The sequence below is a fragment of the Odontesthes bonariensis genome, chromosome 22, assembly GCF_027942865.1.
Source record: "Odontesthes bonariensis isolate fOdoBon6 chromosome 22, fOdoBon6.hap1, whole genome shotgun sequence".
Lineage (NCBI taxonomy): Eukaryota > Metazoa > Chordata > Actinopteri > Atheriniformes > Atherinopsidae > Odontesthes > Odontesthes bonariensis.
Window position 1 is genome coordinate 31,243,326 of NC_134527.1, and position 18,708 is coordinate 31,262,033.

At 40.0% G+C, this 18,708-nt stretch overlaps 1 protein-coding gene across 1 annotated transcript in view; it reads left to right on the forward strand.

Annotated features, from left to right (window-relative positions):
• The window catches only part of crb2a (crumbs cell polarity complex component 2a), a 66,223-nt gene extending 49,115 nt beyond the window's left edge, over positions 1 to 17,108 (forward strand). The window contains exons 9-13 of the mRNA XM_075456065.1: positions 3,954 to 4,119; positions 7,189 to 8,059; positions 11,327 to 11,443; positions 12,102 to 12,228; positions 12,824 to 17,108. Of these exons, the coding sequence (XP_075312180.1) occupies positions 3,954 to 4,119; positions 7,189 to 8,059; positions 11,327 to 11,443; positions 12,102 to 12,228; positions 12,824 to 13,045 (1,503 nt within the window). The 3' untranslated portion in view covers positions 13,046 to 17,108. The remainder of the gene's footprint in view (positions 1 to 3,953; positions 4,120 to 7,188; positions 8,060 to 11,326; positions 11,444 to 12,101; positions 12,229 to 12,823) is intronic.
• Positions 17,109 to 18,708: the final 1,600 nt, after the last annotated feature.

An 18,708-nucleotide genomic window follows, 5' to 3' on the forward strand; every position in this document is an offset into this window, starting at 1 on the left:
GGCATCCGAAAGTAGAAAGTCAGCCGCTGCGCTTCCCGTTACAGATTCAAATTAACCTTCAATTAGTGCATAATTTAAGTCAAACAGAATAATGTCAGCATCATTATGGGGTATAATGTATATTTATTTATGTTTTCTTCAAAGTAATTAAATATACAATCCATTAGTCAAGCAAACTTGATTGGAATAACAGCGGACTATTTTAGGAAACTCCTACGACAGGTCTGGATCACTCGTAAATTCTGTTCGTACCTGAAAGAAAGCGTAAAATACGAAAAGATTGGTGAATGCGCAAATTCTCTTAAATCACTCGTACGGACGATTTAAGAACAAATCTGTGCGTTCGAACGGTTCTTGCATGAGGCCCAATGTGCTTTACATAAAGACAAGGCATTTAAAAGATCAAAATTAAAACACAGTTAAAAGCAATCAAAGAAGAAGGGGAAAAAGAAAAATATAAAAAATAATCATTAATTAATTAATTTAAAAGTGCAGAGTGCAGATAAAATACTTTCAGGTGTCATATGCACAGCTAAATAGAACTGTTTTCAGCCTGGATTTAAACATTGTCAGAGTTTATCAAACAATTTTAAGTACTACTGATTTTTAAACCTTTGTATTTTTCCCCATTACAACTTTTTTTTAAGGATGTGTAGCTGCCATTGAATTCAAGAATAGCTGTTGTGTTTCATTAAATGATAAAATGTCTCACTTTTAAAACTAAGTTTTTTATGTTCTATTATGAGGAGAATATTGGTTTATTAGATTTGTAAATCACTGCATTCTGTTTTAAATTGATATTTTACACTGTCAGTTTTTTTGGAATTGGTGTTGTACCTGATCCAGAGTTTTAGCCCAACCACAGAGGGTGCTAGTGTTGTGGAGAAAAGAGGAGTCGGGCACACCTTTGCAGCCTCTGATGGGGAATTTATTGATCAGAACCACACAGTGACATGTACATGGCAGCATGCACGGAAATTCCCAATGACCTTAGTTTGGGAGATCTTCTTATACCTCTTGATATCATTCTGTGTGTCCATCCATCCATCCATCCATTATCTTCCGCTGGTCCGGGGATCGGGTCGCGGGGGCAGCAGCTTGAGCAAAGAGACCCAGACGTCCCTGTCCCCGGCCACTTCCTCCAGCTCTTCTGGGGGGACCCCGAGGCGTTCCCAGGCCAGCCGAGAGACATAGTCTCTCCAACGTGTCCTGGGTCTTCCCCGGGGTCTCCTCCCAGTGGGACGGGCCCGGAACACCTCACCGGGGAGGCGTCCAGGAGGCATTCTCACCAGATGCCCGAGCCACCTCATCTGACTCCTCTCGATGCGGAGGAGCAGCGGTTCTACTCCGAGCCCCTCCCGGATGACCGAGCTTCTCACCCTATCTCTAAGGGAGAGCCCAGACACCCTGCGGAGGAAACTCATTTCGGCCGCTTGTATTCGCGATCTCGTTCTTTCGGTCACTACCCACAGCTCGTGACCATAGGTGAGGGTAGGAACATAGATTGACCGGTAAATCGAGAGCTTCGCCTTCTGGCTCAGCTCCTTCTTCACCACGACGGGCCGGTGCAGAGCCCGCATCACTGCAGACGCCGCACCAATCCGTCTGTCAATCTCCTGCTCCATTCGTCCCTCACTCGTGAACAAGACCCCGAGATACTTGAACTCCTCCACTTGGGGAAGGATCTCATTCCCGACCCGAAGAGAGCATTCCACCCTTTTCCGGCCGAAGACCATGGTCTCAGATTTGGAGGTGCTGATGGTCATCCCAGCCGCTTCACACTCGGCTGCGAACCGCTCCAGTGAGAGCTGAAGGTCACGGCCTGACGACGCCAACAGAACCAAATCGTCCGCAAAAAGCAGAGACCCGATTCTGAGGTCGCCAAACCGGACCCCCTCGACGCCCTGGCTGCGCCTAGAAATTCTGTCCATAAAAATTATGAACAGAATCGGTGACAAAGGGCAGCCCTGACGGAGTCCAACCCTCACAGGAAACATGTCCGACTTACTGCCGGCAATGCGGACCAGACTCTGACACCGGTCATACAGGGACCGAACAGCCCATATCAAGGAGTCCGGCACTCCATACTCCCGGAGCACCCCCCACAAGAGTCCCCGAGGGACACGGTCGAACGCCTTCTCCAAGTCCACAAAACACATTTAGACAGGTTGGGCGAACTCCCATGCTCCCTCCAGGATCCTGCGGAGGGTGAAGAGCTGGTCCACTGTTCCACGGCCAGGACGAAAACCACACTGCACCTCCTGAATCTTTCTGTGTGTATGTAGCCCAAACCCGATCTCTATTCTGCACCTGCTGTCTGAGAATGCTTCTACATCTTCGTCATTGTCTAGACAGAGTTCATTCTGGTCCTAAACAATATGTGGCTCGAGCAGAGTCAAGGCCCTGCTACTTACAAACTGTTGGCTTAGTCTTGCAATCACACTCCAACCAAGTAGATGACAAAATACACCTAAATGTTAGATGTCAGTTGTCTCCCACAGAGGAAGAAGAATAAGAAAAAGATGACAAAGAAAAAAAAGATCCGACCATTCTTTATGAAATAGAGGGATTGATTTCATCCCACAATTTCTTCTGGCCACCACTCTCATAGGGACCCTCAAATATTTTCATCCAGTTGAACTGACTGCGATTTGTGTGGATACATGTGAGGACAGGAGGGTGTATTTGACGACCACGGGCACCAATATATTTCATTTTTTAAAATATCCTTTCTATTTATACTTACGAACCTTTATGATTATGTCATGTTCAACATTATCTCTAATGTGTCATATGATTTGACTTTTATGTAAAAATTTGATAACAATATATTAGATGAAATATGTAAAGCACTTTTTGTAGTATATTTATTGAACAGTCCCAACAGCTTCCAAAACAATGCTTGATTATATTTTTCCAGTCATACCTGGATGAATATCAGGAGGGAGGGTGAACGTTTTGTAGCCTGGGTGCCAGCCGAACTTAGCCCCGCCCATAAAATTTTTGGTCGGGAAGTTGGGTCTGGCTCTGCTCAGTTGGGAAATCTCTATGCTCGACATCAAAACAGTCGACCCAATCAGATTGCTAGGGCGGGCTTTATACGATGATGGACAGATGATCAACAGGGACATTATCGACTACGTCACTAAAGAGCGCTTGGTTTGAATTCGTTTGAAACAAACATGGCTGCCGCTGGAGAGCTAGGGTGTGTAGATTCTGCCATCGAGTCTGTTCTACAGGATCTCCACATTGCATTCATTTGGAAAGATGAACAGAGGAACGCGATAAAGGCTTTTATCGATAGAAAAATGTTTTTGCCGTCCTTCCTACAACAAGTGTGTGTCGCTTAATCTACGTCACATACTACGTTGCTCTGATTGGTTGTAGGTCTATCCAATTGAGCGAAGAGGCATTTTTTCTCCTGGTTCGGTTGAAACACGCCCCATACTCAAAACTCTATCCAGCGGTATCAGACTCACATTCTGACTAGAATCTTGAGTATGACGTAGTCAGGCTAAACGTTTTGTGCCTTCACTTGACAATAAAGTAATATTCAATATTTCAATATACTAACATAATATACATGATATAGTGTCAGTGTAACAACATGATAAGATTATATAGAAGTCTATGAAGCACGTTTTGGGGAATATTTAGTAAGCAGTTGTACCTACAGAAGTTACAGAGGTTGGAAGGTATGAACTTTGATTGTTGTTTTATATATATATATATATACATGTCTTAAAATGAAGTGCGCCACTTTACAACAAGAAGGTCCCTGTCTTCTCCCCATGGTAATATGGGTTCTCTCCAGGTACCCTGGAAAATTCATTTGGTTGTCTTCTTTATAGTCTTCTTCAGTTATGTCAAAACTCCTCTGGAAATAATGTAATGATATAGTATCTCAGTTCCTTTTCCCCAATTAATCAATATCTCCATGCTTCCCACTGCAGATCAAGCCTTGTCAAAATGGAGGAGAATGCTTTATCATTTTCAACGATTTTGCTTGCTCGTGTTCGGCAAAATACACGGGGAAGACCTGCGAAACACATGTCTGGTGTGTTAGTGATCCTTGTGTCAATGGCGGCCATTGTGTGGACCTTCCTGATGGATATGAATGTAAGAACTTTGCATAATTCTACAAACTCTGACTGATCAGAAATTAGAAAACACATTAAATAGTTTTGGGCAATGCCACTCATTAGACTGTAACTAAATAGCACCTTTGAAGTTTCCAGAGTAAACATTTTCATGAGGATGAAAAAGTTTACCAGTTTATATTTTATAAGGAATTTGGCAAACTGTCATTTTTTGTTCATTAAATTGAGTCACTTAACAGTGATCATGTGGCTTTAGGTGAAGAACACATTTTCCTTCAACGATAACAAATGGTAAGCATGGCTGGATTTCAGTCCTAAAAGGCCAACTGGGGAAAAAAGATGTTGGGTCCTTAATGACCCCTGAAAGCTTTGTTATACACCCATGCAGTATTTTCTTTCAGTGACTCATTGACACTAAATTTACTGGCAGCAGTGTCATTGATTAACCATTTTTCAAGCACAAAAGCCCAAACTTTACTTTATTTAGCATGCAGCTATGTAATGTAAATATTTGCCAATTTTCTAGGTTTCTGTGAAAGTATGTCAGGCTTTTTATATTTGTGAAATTATTATTTTTATTCAATGTATTTGTCCTTCATTTAGCTAGAAATGTCCCACAAAATCTCTTCTTCCAGGGAGTCCAGGTGAATAAAAGCAATTCACTATGCTGTAACCTAACTGGACACTCAGTTATGCGAAAAAAAGACTTCTAGTTGTTGGTTTTAGTTTCACAGCACTATGTTGCAAATTATATGACTAAGCTTTAACAAGGCTTTTTTTAAAACCTTACATTTATACAAAGCAATCCCATAATAAGTTGTTATGCTGCATAAAATAAAGTCAGAATTCAAGGCTTTCTACATCTCATTAAAGGTGGGGTAGGGGATCTTTTTCTGGAACATTTTTTTACATATTGCTTGAAATACTCTTCACACCCCCATTGCAACCAATTAATTAAAAGTTTTGACACAAATATGAAAAGTTTTAGTGGCCTCTAGAACGTACAATCTAGGAAAAACAGTATCCAATCATTGTGAACGGACCGTTCACAATGATTGGATACTGATGCCGTCTATCAAACTGCAATCTGCTCCTCCCTCCCCCTCCCCCTCCTTCCCCCTGTGCGCGTACCTTGCTCCGTGAACGAATTACGCGTCCAGAAGCTTGGCAGGACGCTAAACTAGAGCCAGCTTGGCTAGCACCTAGCATTATTAAACGTATAGTTAGCATATACTAAATACTAAATACGGCAACGATCGATGCTTGCTGTCAGAACAGCTCTCGTGCGCGTTCATGTACTCTAGAGGCGTGCCTTCGGGGGGAAAGTGAAGAAAAGGGTTGGGACTTTTTACCTGTGTATTTTCAAAATGCAGCTTCGCTGGACTCAAAATCCAGGATCTCCTACCCTACCTTTAACCAGTATAGCATTCACATTGAGTGTAGAAAACATTAAATGTTAAAAGGGAAATATTTATAGTGAATGAAAAGTTTGAACTAATCTTGAATTTACAAAAGTTTGGACAAAGCCATGTTTACCACTGTGTAGCATTCCAAATAGTCTAAACATCCTGGAACTGAGGAGACCGGTTTCTGGACCTTTGGAAGAAGAATATTGCCCCATTCCTTTCTGATGTATGATTCTAGTTGCTCCACAGTCCTGGGTCTTTTTGTTGTATTTTGCGTTAAGTGATATTTTCATGTGGTGAAAGGTCTAGTTTTTGCTTTTTATATTGTGCCAAATGTTGTCAGTTGCAAAAAGGATTTAGGATTTGAATATTCTGACCACTGAACAGTTCCCACCTTGCTTAAAAAACATTTTAGATAATCTTTTCCTCAGACAAAGCTGTGGTATTTGTGGATCATGTTCACACGACTTCTTTTTGTATTACATAGCTTTAACTTGCATTTGTGGAAATTCAGTACCATCTGAGAGCCCAAAATAATGGGCACCCAATATTTATCTTTTGACCTTGAATACATATATGTCCAGATTCTCAGAATATAGTTTTATGATACTTTGTAAGGTAGATGATGGTATTTTCAAATTTAAGTTGAGAAACATGATGCTGAACATGCTCCACAAGTTTTGGATGCATTTTTTTGCATGATGAGAAACATCTGTCTATCTTTCCTTCAGGGATCAGGAGAGTTCAGCTGTGTTACTTTGATAGGTTCATAAATCTCACCCAATGCCACTACTGTTGCTGCTTTTTACATCATCAGCTAAGCCATATCCAGGTTACAAACACAACACAACAACACAGTCATGGTGATCTCTGGAGAATACAGACACATCTCTCTCTCTGCTACTCCTCCAACTTTCCAACAATTTTTAAACTCTATTCATTCATCCATCCATCTATCTATTTTCTGCGGCTCATACGGGTTCGGATTGAGGGGTGCAACAGTCTAAGGAGAGACCCAGGTTGCTTCATCCATGGCTGCAATATATGGGGATTTCATTTCACAAAAATTTCATACACAAAAAATGATGGGAAAATATCTTTAACTTACAGGTTCATCCGCTGCTGAAGCCCCTTGTTGTGTCATGCTTTAAATCACAAACGCAATCCAGTAAATATTTACTAGTATAGTATAGTATAGTATAGTAAATATAGAGTAATATAGAGTCCGCACTGTGATGCGGTGACGTGATGACGTCAGCGATGACGTATTTTTGTCCCCTTTCCTGCACTTGAGAAATTCGTATTCGTAACTTTTGAATTCGTAACTTTTGAATTCGTGTATGTATTTTTTGATGTCGTAACTTTTCAATTCGTATTTTGACAAATATCAAAACACAACCCATTATAAACACAGATGGACTCATTTTTAGAGATTGCACATATTTATTTTATGCTCAACTACAACCAAAGACTCACACATTTCCCAAATATGTGCGGATTACTTGCACGGATGCACGTTTCTTTTTGACCGATTTCTTACCCCATAGAAATAGCAAAGAAAATGCTGGTGTATAAGTATTGGCTGTCTAACAATCAGATGTAAATACACCGTAAGACTGATCCTTTGATAAGTTACATCTAAACACTACAGTAATAGAAAATATCTTTATGCTTGCTTTTAGGTTTATACAATGCCACGTTTGAGAACAATTCTCTGCAGTACAGTGCTGGAGGGACCCTGGTTGAACCAATTTCTAATATTTACATGGAGCTGCGGACAAGATCGGAGAATGCTGTGCTCCTGAGGGCCACCTGGGGCTCTGACCTGGTGATAGTGGGCGTGCTGGATTTCTCAATCTGGGTGAAGATCCAGACTGACAGCAACACTGAGTTGCTGACCTTGAAAGGAACCCGCCAAGTGGCTGATGGACTCTGGCATCGCGTGAACATCTCTATGGCTGAGAGGGACCGCAAAGTTTCCGCTTGGATCATCACTGTTGATGGGATCACAGATGCTAGCAGTGCACCAGTGTACATAAGTAGTGTTCACTTTCTCAACAAGGAAGGGGCTATGCTAGCTGTCGCTGAGAGCTTCATTGGCTGCTTGGGTACAGTGAGGTTAGGAGGAATCTATCTCCCTTTTGGGGATGAAAAAGACAGCCCGCAGCTCTCTAAATTTAATTTAGTTGGAAAACCAAAAATTAATTTGGGCTGTACCAGTGCCCCAGTTTGTGATTCAGATCCTTGTCTAAATGGAGCCAAATGTGAAGACCTCTTCAATAAATTTGCCTGTTTGTGTGAGTTTGGATGGGAGGGACAACAGTGTGAGACGGACAGTGATGATTGCGCATCTCAGCCCTGTGTTTACGGCAGCTGTAAGGACTACTTAGCTGGTTTTGAGTGTCACTGCGACCCTGGGTATGGTGGTACAATGTGTGATGAGGATTTTGACGACTGTGAGCATCATGCGTGTGAACATGGAGGGACATGTCAAGATGGAACCAACATGTACACCTGTGTGTGCCCCAAGGAATACAGTGGTCCTCGCTGCCAGTGAGTGCTCGCTCATGTATCAGTTCTGTGTGTAGTCTGCACATGCTGTCGTAGAAAAAAAAAAAAACTTTCCCAAATCTAAGATTTTCTATATCAGTGAATGATAAGAAAAAACATCTGGTCATTAACAGGTCTTAATCCTTTCAGGTCCTTCTTCACCATTGAATTTCCAAGTGACTATCTTATTGAAGATAAGATTGAAAATTTGCAGAAGTAAACCTGCAAAAGCCAAATCTACCACTCAGTTTAGCTATATAACACTAAAATAAGTATATGTTTTGCCATACCACAACTTTTTTCGATTTTAATACGTTAACCTTTTTGGTACCATCTCCATCATTGGTTCCAAAACAGTTATTATATATATATATATATATATATATATATATATATATATATATATATATATGTATATATACATGTATATATATGTGGAAGTTGCATCTGAATAAACCAGACGCCTTATGGAACATTGTCCTTTGAACTGTACCAAAGTACAGTAACTTTGCCATAATGGACAGCACAACTTTCAACAAGAGCCATCCATTGTGTGATTCTTGCCAAACATGGTGCTGTCCATCAGCACAAACTCATCATATTAAGTGTCAAGCACAGTGTTTGAGGGGGTGACAATTTGGGCTTGCGGTACAGCCTATGGACCTGCAGTCATGTTATTGGTTGTCGAACAAATTGATCTTTTGCCACCACTTGTGAATGGTGTTAAAGACAAATGTAAGTACTCTTTATAAAAAAAATGTCTATTCTAATCTTTAATAGGAATTAAAAGTTGGGGCAAAGCCGCAGAGTTTTTGTAAGCATACCCTTTCATCGTTATGTTTGCACCACTAAACATAAGCAAGACCCTATGTAAAACTAGCTAAGTGAGAGTTTAGTGTCATAGGTGGCCATGTTAACTTGACAAAAGAGTGAAAACTTCCATCAAACTTTTTGGACAGTTGACCTTTTGAGATAAGAGAACCAATGAAAGGAGAGGGACGGGGGGGTTTGCAAAATGATAAAAAGCCTGTCAGAGACCTCGTGTTCAGAGAACCATGACTGTGTAAAAAAATCCCAGGTTCATGATGGCAAGGACCAAAGTTAAATGCAAACACAAAAATAGTGTATGAGAAACCTACTGATCCACCAAGTACTTCTCAGTCTCTTATTTGTGAGACTCCCGTAACAATAAGGCAAGATTCAACGGCAAAGAGTCTCTTCAGAAAGAGTGGACTGTGTGGAAGGTGAGGCTATGTGTTCAAGTACAAAAGGGACCATCTCTGTTTGTATAAGCTGGATAAGGAAGATGAAACGTTGGGGCATCTAACCATTGTAGGCAGATGACATCCAATTACTGGGTTGAAACTCACAATCCTTCATCATCTTTGGGGAGAGAGAGTTGGACTCAACTTGAGAAGGTAAAGCAGAGAAGAGGGAATCCAGCCACCACCTGATAAATGTCAGAGACTGGGATCTCCCCTTACTGACACAGAGCTAGCCCAAAGAAAGCTAGCCCAAAGAAAGCTAGCCCAAAGAAAGCTAGCCCAAAGAAAGCTAGTCTTCAGCGCTGTATGCAGTCAGAAACAGTTGATTGCTGGTTCTTCCGCATCAGTAAGTACATGGTGTCTCGGTAGGTTTCTTGTACACTATTACTTGTTCTTTTGTTTGTACTTTAATTTGGTCCATGCCATCATGAACCTGGTTTAAAAAGACACCATTCTCTGCATATGAGCTCTCTGACAGGCTTTTTATCAGTTTACCAAAAACCCATCTCCTTTCATTGGTTTTCCTATCTAAAATTTATATAATTTATGAATTTATAAATAAATGACAACAAGACAAGGAGACTAAATAATGGAGATCCCAGGGATCCCAATGCTGTAAAACTTGTGAACAAACTCAGTAAGTTAACCTGAGTGGTCCCACTTGATGTTTATAAGTTAAAAATGAGGTGTTAGATTCAGATGACAAATTACAATCATGGATCTTGAATCGCTTATCTGTCACCAAAAGAGAAAAGTACAGTCCTAAACTAATGTAAGAATTTAAATATTTAGAGCAGACAAAAATACAATGCATCTGCAGTCAAAGCAGGAGGGAAATCTGACATGTATCTGTCCCTGGCATATGTCTGGGGTGGCTAATGTGTTAAACACACACACATCTATATATACATATAAATATATATCAAACTACAGAGTAGAAAATCTGCATGCAAAAACAGGTTTGAGGTGAAGAATACATATTTGACTTTCTGAGGTACGGTTTTAAAGGAAAGCAGTATGATATTTGAAGATGAAAACAAGGAAGCCAGCTCGTAAATAGAAAAAAATACACTCTTGGTTAAATATAGTAAAACACCCCCATATGGAGTATTTAGAGTAAAATATAAGGCCACAAGAAAATGACTGAAAAAGAAAAGTGGAATCAAGGTGGTGCATTTGCTCAAAGCACAGACATCAACCTGATTGAAATGCTGTGGTACCTGGAAATCTCAATGAACTAAAAAGCAACAATTTAAAGAAGTGTGGGGCAAATTTACTCCACAAAAAAGATGAGAAACTAATCAGTTCAAACAGAAAACTATGATGTCAAGTTTTTCTGCTGAAGGTGGTTTTACAGGCCATGGAATCATGAGATTTACTTTTAGTTTTTCTCAAACTGCTTTTGCAGTTTGTTTTATTCTATTGGATATGTAATGATGCCATGTTTTGTTTTTCTTGACCTGGTAAGGACCAGATTAAATTATATCCTTTAAAATCTAAAATCTATATCCCCTGGAATGAATTACACAAATAAGAATGCTACACAAGCTATGGAACAAATAAAACAAACAAGGCACCGATCAAACAACACACATCTTTGTTTGATCACTAGATTAACGTAGGCCTCTTCAGGTCCACAGCAAAATAACTCTCCATTTTGGTATTCAAGAAGTATTTTTTTCATTCAGTTAATTCACTTCAATTACATTTGAGACAGGATGCCCTTACTATGACTGGACTATGAAAATAATCATCGACAACATGACAGCTTGCAAGAAGTGAATCTAAAATATCTTAGAAGTGGATGTTGCCATCTTGCACTGGTCTCATGACCTGTGTTGCCCTCATTAACATGGTAAAAAGCCCATCAATTTGTGAGGAAATATCATTGATCATTCTTGGCAACATGAGTGGCTGTTTTTATTTTATTGTATTTGTTTTTTTATTGGATGCTTCACAAAGCTACACAAAATGTTGCATTTCATGTTTGATATGTTTCTATCAGGTGGGAGTATCCTCCGATACAGTGCAGTAAAGATGTCCAGTGTTTAAATGATGGAATCTGCAATGATGGGCTGTGGGGAGCTAATTGTACATGCACCCCAGGTTTCACAGGCAGCAGGTAAGACAACTTTTTATGTGTTTTATCCTACTTAAACCAAGTCATTATTTGCAACAACCATATGTTATACATCACCTTTGTCATGCCGATTGTTTTGGTTTTATTCAATTCAGTTTTATTTATATAGCACCAAATACAACAAATGTCATCTCAAGGCCCTTAAATAGTATAGTCCAATTCAAGCCAATGAAGAGAAGCTAAAACTGGAGAAATATGATCTCTGCTGTTAGTTCTCATCAGAACTCTGGCTGCAGCATTTTGGATCAGTTGGAGGCTTTTCAGAGAATATGTGGGACAGCCCAATAATAAAGAATTACAGCAGTCCAATCCTGAAGTAACAAATGCATGGAGCAGTTTTTCTGCATCACTCTGAGCTGCAGAGAAGTGTGTAAGACTGTCAGGCACTAGTAGTATGATGACACTTTTATCTTATTTTATCTTATTCGATTTTGTTGTATTTTTATTGCTTTCACTGTTCTTTTATTGTTTTTACTTATTCTTCTCTTTAGTTATTACCTGCTGTAAAGCACTTTGGTACACCGAAAGGATTGTCTGTAAAGGGCTAAACACCAGTATTTTTGTCTAAAAAAGCATGTTTGAACACACTACTATTGGTATAGAAACATTATATTTGACTTGATTTAATTCTTCCTTGCAGGTGTGAAATGGAAATTGATGAATGCGGGTCTAACCCTTGTCAGAATGGTGGTTCCTGTTTGGATCGATTCAGTATGTTTGTGTGTGAATGCCCGCCTGGCTACAGTGGTCCAGTCTGTGACACTAACGTATGTTTCTTACATTTGTCTTTTTAAAAATATTAGCACTATGTCAAAAACCCCATTTCCAGAGAATTTGGGAAGTTTTCGATGACAAAACAACATCTTAAATCTTTAAGAGTTCAATTTATTAGAAACTTTGTTGAAAAGTTTGTTACTAAGTGCACTGCAGTTAAATGAATATCGCTTGGACTTTTCTTTTTACATGAAGGTTTGAATTAGTTCATATAGATTTAAGTTTTCGTGGAATTTCAGAAAACTTTCCAACTTTTCAAGAAATAGGGTTTGTACACAATTAATTATGACATTTTTCAAGGCAACATAAAACTTCCAGGACTACATTCTTGGTTTATTTTGCATAAGACTCTGTAATAGAAATTCAAAAAACAACAAAACTTTCTCTGAAAATAACAATCTTACAATCTTTTTAATAATGTGAATCTGACAATAGTTCTATAAATATAGTCTGCAAACCTGCACTTTCAAGTGATTTGGACATTCAGGATGTGCTTTTAGTTAGCTGAAGTGTGACAGTTTCATCAGTTTTACATTTGTGAATACCCATCAATAAGGCACACTAATGATGCTGTCTGTTCATTTGCAGAAACAAGCCCAGAAACAGGGAGCCCCCTGGCTGATTATAGCCATTCTGCTGCTCTGCGTCAGCGTGCTGATAGTAATCATCGGCTTGACCTTCATGGTGCAAACAGCAAGGAAGAAGCGCCAATCGGAAGGTGCATACAGTCCCAGTGCTCAGGAGCTGGCTGGAGCCCGTCTAGAGATGGACAGAGTGCTCAAAGTCCCACCGGAGGAAAGACTCATCTGACACCAGCACTGATAGATTAAAGAAGCTGGATATGATTCAAGCAGTGTGGGAAGGTGCAAAGTTTTCCTTGTTTATAAGAAGAATATGTTGTTAAATACAGCCACCTTGTGGTAATGATCAGATGTTTTGTATATGGCAGAGCCTTATGCCAGCTTCACTTCACTGCATGAGTTTTGTGTGTGCAGACAATACGCGTTCATTCATTCATTCAGCTTAAAGTATTGGTGAAATAAAGACAGATAATGCCTTATTCAGAGGCTGTATTATCTCTGCCCTGTTCTCTCCCGTTATATGGATATACATATACCGATCTGAGTGATCTAAATATCGTCCGAAGGACGCCGACTTTCACCAAACTGTTATCGGTGAGTAGATGAACGTATTTCATGCCAGAAATAAGGTCCAGGTTTAAAAAACCGAACATCCCCTTTAAGCTTAACTTTGAGCCAGTAATATGCCTAAAAACATTCTGGCTTTTGTTCTGGGTGTAGAAAGTACAGGTTTTAATTCTAATGTTAAGAATTTTGATAAAACAAAGAAAACTCAATTTCTCTATTCTTTTGTCTTAACACACGTTTGTTCAGAGGGTTCTGAAAACATGATATTCACAAGATGTAGAACAAGACTAGCAACAATGGTTACGGTACAAAACTAACTATAGACACAGAACTTAAGAACTTATGTTCATAGATAAACTGTAAAGCAAGGTATAAAATAAAGACATGAAATCAAAAGGTATGAAATAAACAACGTACGCTGAACTGAAATAATATGGACCACTGGTGGCAATCTTGAAAATCCGGATGGGTGTCTGTCATGTTACACACATATGAATGAAGAACTAACAAATGTTATCTTCCTGTGTTAACACAATGGAGCACACACAACAACAGGTTTTCTTTTAAGCTTAACTACTCTGTACCACTGACCACTGGATGGGAACGTGGCTCCATGGACAAATTTTTATTTTTTATTTTTATACTTCAATCGTGTATTTGGTATTAAAATAAAGCTTTTGATCTCGATGAGAACCATAAAGAACTTGCACAAAGATAATAAGAATGTTTAACCTAGTTTCAATAGTTCAGATGAAGATCAACCTGAAGCAAATTGTCCTTTATCAGAGATAAACGGGCGGTATGGGAGTCCGTTTAGTGTCTTGTTAGATGAGAACGTGGAGATGGGTGTCAAGGAATCCCTTAATCTACATGTCCAGGAAGGGAAAGAAATATTTGGCCTGTCTTAAGACCCCCACTCTACCTTCACATGAAAAGGTTCTTTTGTTTATTCACTGATAGCTTTACTAGCTGGTACCAGGATGTTAATATCCTCCAGGCAAGTTATGGCGAATAAGAGAAAGGCCTGGTGTGGAGAGCATCCTCAAAATAATCTCCAAAGAACAAAGTGTTTTTTTTAAATAGGAATGTTAATGTCCCTCCCAACGATTAAGCATCACTGAGTATGCTACACATAGTTCCAAATGTTTCTGGAGTAGGGGTTGGAACATATTTGTTTTTCATCACATTCAAAATGATTAGAAACATAACAAAAATTAATCATGTGCACCTTTGCGGCCAAAAACATGCATGTCAGGTTAACTGGTGACTGAAGCGGGTATAGGAAATGAATGGATGGATGGATGGATGCACCTTTGCATTGACAACATTATCAGCTGGTAAAGTGATGCTGAAGTAAGCTAACCTTGTTTTCAGCTCTGAGACATTTGATAGCTCACATCATAAAGACCAAATAGCTAATTATAACAACCACAACAGCTAACTGTCAGAACTCACCGGCTTTTCCATACGAGAAGTGGCACCCACCTGTGCTTGACTTATTTTCAGGAAGGCATGTTGAGTGGCTCGGTGGCTTTGTAGCAGTGAAGCTCCATGTATTCACAGACTCAGCACTTCTACCTTTGGACCAACATGCATGATCTTTATAGCTGTGTTTTTCTTATTAATGGGTTGGAACGATTTCAGACCATAAAATTAGTTTTCTTAGAGAACAGAGGATTTGTTAAGCTGTTAACAGTTTTTATTAATGTGTCCGAAGACAGTTATTGAAAATAAATCACAAATTGTACAGACTGGAATGTCAAGATCCAATAACTAAACGACTTCATCACTGTCAGAACTAAGTGTTGTCTATGGGCCTAGCACAGAACAAATATGAAAGGACTGAGCAAGCAGTAAAACGTTGAACGTAAGCATTGACCTCAGCAACCAGCCAAAGTTATTGGACACATGAGCAAAATGATCACAGGATTTATTTAAACAAGCGCGATGAAATAATGAGATAACAAACTCTAATAACTACTGAACTAACAATCATAAACTAATGTGTCTACACACTGTGAATTTGGTTGTCTAATATGTTAATTATTGTGTATGTTAGATCAAAACCAGACTTAAAAAGTAAGTAAACATCTTAGTCCAACCAAAAGGTTTTCAAATCAAATCTCTCATAACTGGACTAACACGCAGAGAAAATGCAGATTAGGATTAAAGTTCTCCTGCATCCACATACTCAGCTACACTCAAATGGGCCTCGGCGCTCCATAATGAAATCCTTTGTCATATTGTTGTAAAAACAATGAAGCCTAATTACATAATAATTGAGCCAAATTCCCAATAGCTCCTCCCCTTTATATATATATTCTGTTTCATCAGATGGTTGAACACATTAGAAAACGTTACTCAACTTGTTTTTGTCACCGTTTCTCTGCCCTATTAAAATCTAGATCTTATTACATCAGTGTCATGTGACAAATTCACCATTAATAGAACTTAAACACAACTTGTGTGCAGTTACTTACAGCACACCTGATCTCCCACAGACAAAGTAAAATCATTTCTTTAACGTTTGGTGACAGTTAAGGTGTCAAAAAACATACTTTGGTCAGTAAGTTGATTCAAATGAAATGGATCTCTTCAAAAGATTGAACAGTAAAACAGACACAGCGATGGAGGAGCCTACCCATCATCCGTGGGAGAAGTTTATTGATTTCTATTTTAGTATTGGCCTAACATATAAAGACATCAAATCCGTTCTTGCACGTAGACATGGCTTTAACATAAGTGAGAGACATCTGAAAAGAATACTCAGGGCGAGGGGGCTTTCTCCTCCATCGCTGTGTTTGTTTTACTTCCGGTTCACTGACGTGGGAATACATCCCGCAATACTTTTTGCGAGATCTCGCAAAAAAAAAATCCCTCCATGTCCCTTTAGGGGCTCCGTAGGAATCAAACCGCCAACCTTCCGGTTACTGGAAGACCCACTCTAACCACCGAATGAGGGAAGCATGTAAAACCTGCAGGACGGATGTGGGTACCCCCGGCCTACAGGGTGCCGCCACAGTTCAGCAGTCTTACAGCTTTGGGGAAGATGGTTTCTCACTCTGCTCATTCTTCTCCTGATGTATGCATCCATCCATCCATCCATTGTAATCCACTTAGAGGTTGGGTCGCAGAGGCAACAAGTTCAGGAGAGACCCTGACATCCCTCTCCACAGCGACACTCTCAGCTCCTCCTAGGGAATCGAGGGATATATGATCCCTCCAGCAAGTTGTGGGTCGGCCCCAAGGCCTCCCAGCAGTAGGACCGGCTGGTCGAGCTCCTCACCCTAGTTTAAGAAAAGAAAACCCATTTCAGCCGCTTGTGTCCGCAATCACCTTACTGTACTGTGTAAATGTTTTAGTCACTAAAAGTAAAAGGAGGATTTCAAATTAAGATGGAAGAGGAAAACAGTTAACATATGGGAAAAAAAGAACATCCACTTCCATATTTCCTTCCACACAGCTGTCTTCTGTAATGACATCCTCTGTTACAGTCACATGTTAGGTCTGTGGTCGTGTTATTTCTGGGGAGAGCCAGTTCATGTTCTGCTGACACTGATCCATCAGTCACTGAGTAGAAAGTTTCACAAAATATTTTCAGTTTGCAAAGCTAATTGTTGAGTCCAAACAAATCCAAACACTCGTGTTTGTGCAGATGAAGTTCAAGATAACAATTATTACAGTTTCTTTACAGGTACATAACATGGAAGTCATTGGCTTTCTACACGTTATGAGTTTTACTCCTATTGTATCACATGCACCATGTGGGACATGCTCATGTTTGTCTCAGTGTATTCCACAGCACAGGAAACTATATTAAACTATTTAAATGTGAAGCTAACAGTATGCAAAGTGTACAGTGGTAAAGGTCATTTGAATGAAAGACTATAGTAGCCTAATTTATTTGTGTGTACTTTGTTACATATTAAGATTAATAAATGTATTTTATTCTTCACTTTATACAGTTTGCTTTATTGCATCTTCTTAACTGCCTTTAGTTACGTATTTAGTCCATATTGTGCCTGAATTGGTCCAACAGTGTTCTCCCCGTGTATGTGTAGGTTCTGCAGGTACTCCGGCTTCGTCCCACCGCCCAAAAACATGCATGTTAGGTTCATTGGTGACTAATTGTCCTCGGGAGGGAGTGTGAGTGTTCTCTGTGATAGACTGGCGACCCGTCCTCCAACTGCACGAACAAGTAGCAAAGTAAAATATTGACTGTAATGCCAAACTTCATGTTACTGAGAAATATCCACTGAGCTAGATAGAACATTTCAGCTTTATATTTGAATGTCAACCCCAGGACTTTATGTGCCGTGCCAGGCGCTGTACTTTGCAGAACTGCTCAGAATGAATGAGGGTGTAAAACAAGCATACTTATGGAGAGACAGGGGGCAAATTGTTGATTTTGAGTGATATTGAAGCAGTGTGTACAGTTTTGGGGACTCACACCATAAAAGACATTTTGAACATTTTTCCAACAGTGATTGGATGTTGAACCACAGAACATTTGGAACTGAATTTCTTGGTTTTTAAGCAGAACAAAAGCCTCAAAGAAAGAGTTAGAGACCGTGAACCTGGCCATATACAGTGGTTATTAAGGGAGAAAAAAAAACCAAACCTGCATGGCCCTGTGTGAAAGTGATTGCCCCCTAAACCTAATAACTGGTTGCGTCACCCTTTGCGATAACTGGCAATGAGTCTTTTACAGCCCAATCAGATTCAGGTCAGGACTTTGACAAATGCTTTTTCTTAAAGGGACAGTTCGCCTCTTTTGACATGAAGCTGTATGACATCCCATATCAGCAACATCATTTCTGAACATCTTCTTACCCCCTGCTGCGTCCTGTGAGCCGAGTTCCAGCCTCGTTTTGGTGTTGATGAAGGTAGTCCGACTAATTGGCTGGGGTTTAAAAAATAAAGCGTTTTGCTTCTCAAAACAATATGCGTTCAACAGAGTAATACATTTGCATCACAAAATCGTTCAGCGAAAAAAGTCAGACCTCAATCTCTTGGCCCTATTTTCTCTCCCTTCGTATCACTGCCTGCTGCCGCCTGCCGACAGCCGCGCCTGTTACAGTGTTTGCTGCTCGGAAGCAGGGGACTGCTCGGTCTGCACAGCAGTCTTCCAAAGGACCAAAAGCTTTCACCTGACTCAGATTAGGGTTGAAGAGGGGCTGTAGTGTCCAACAAAAGTGGTCCACGCAGGCCTTCAGGACCCTGATGTTGACGACCTGCGGCCTTGCCTCTCTGAGCTGCTCCATGCTTATGCTCCTGCCCGGTGCCTCAGGTCTGCTGATCAGCTGCTCCTGGAGGTACCGAGGG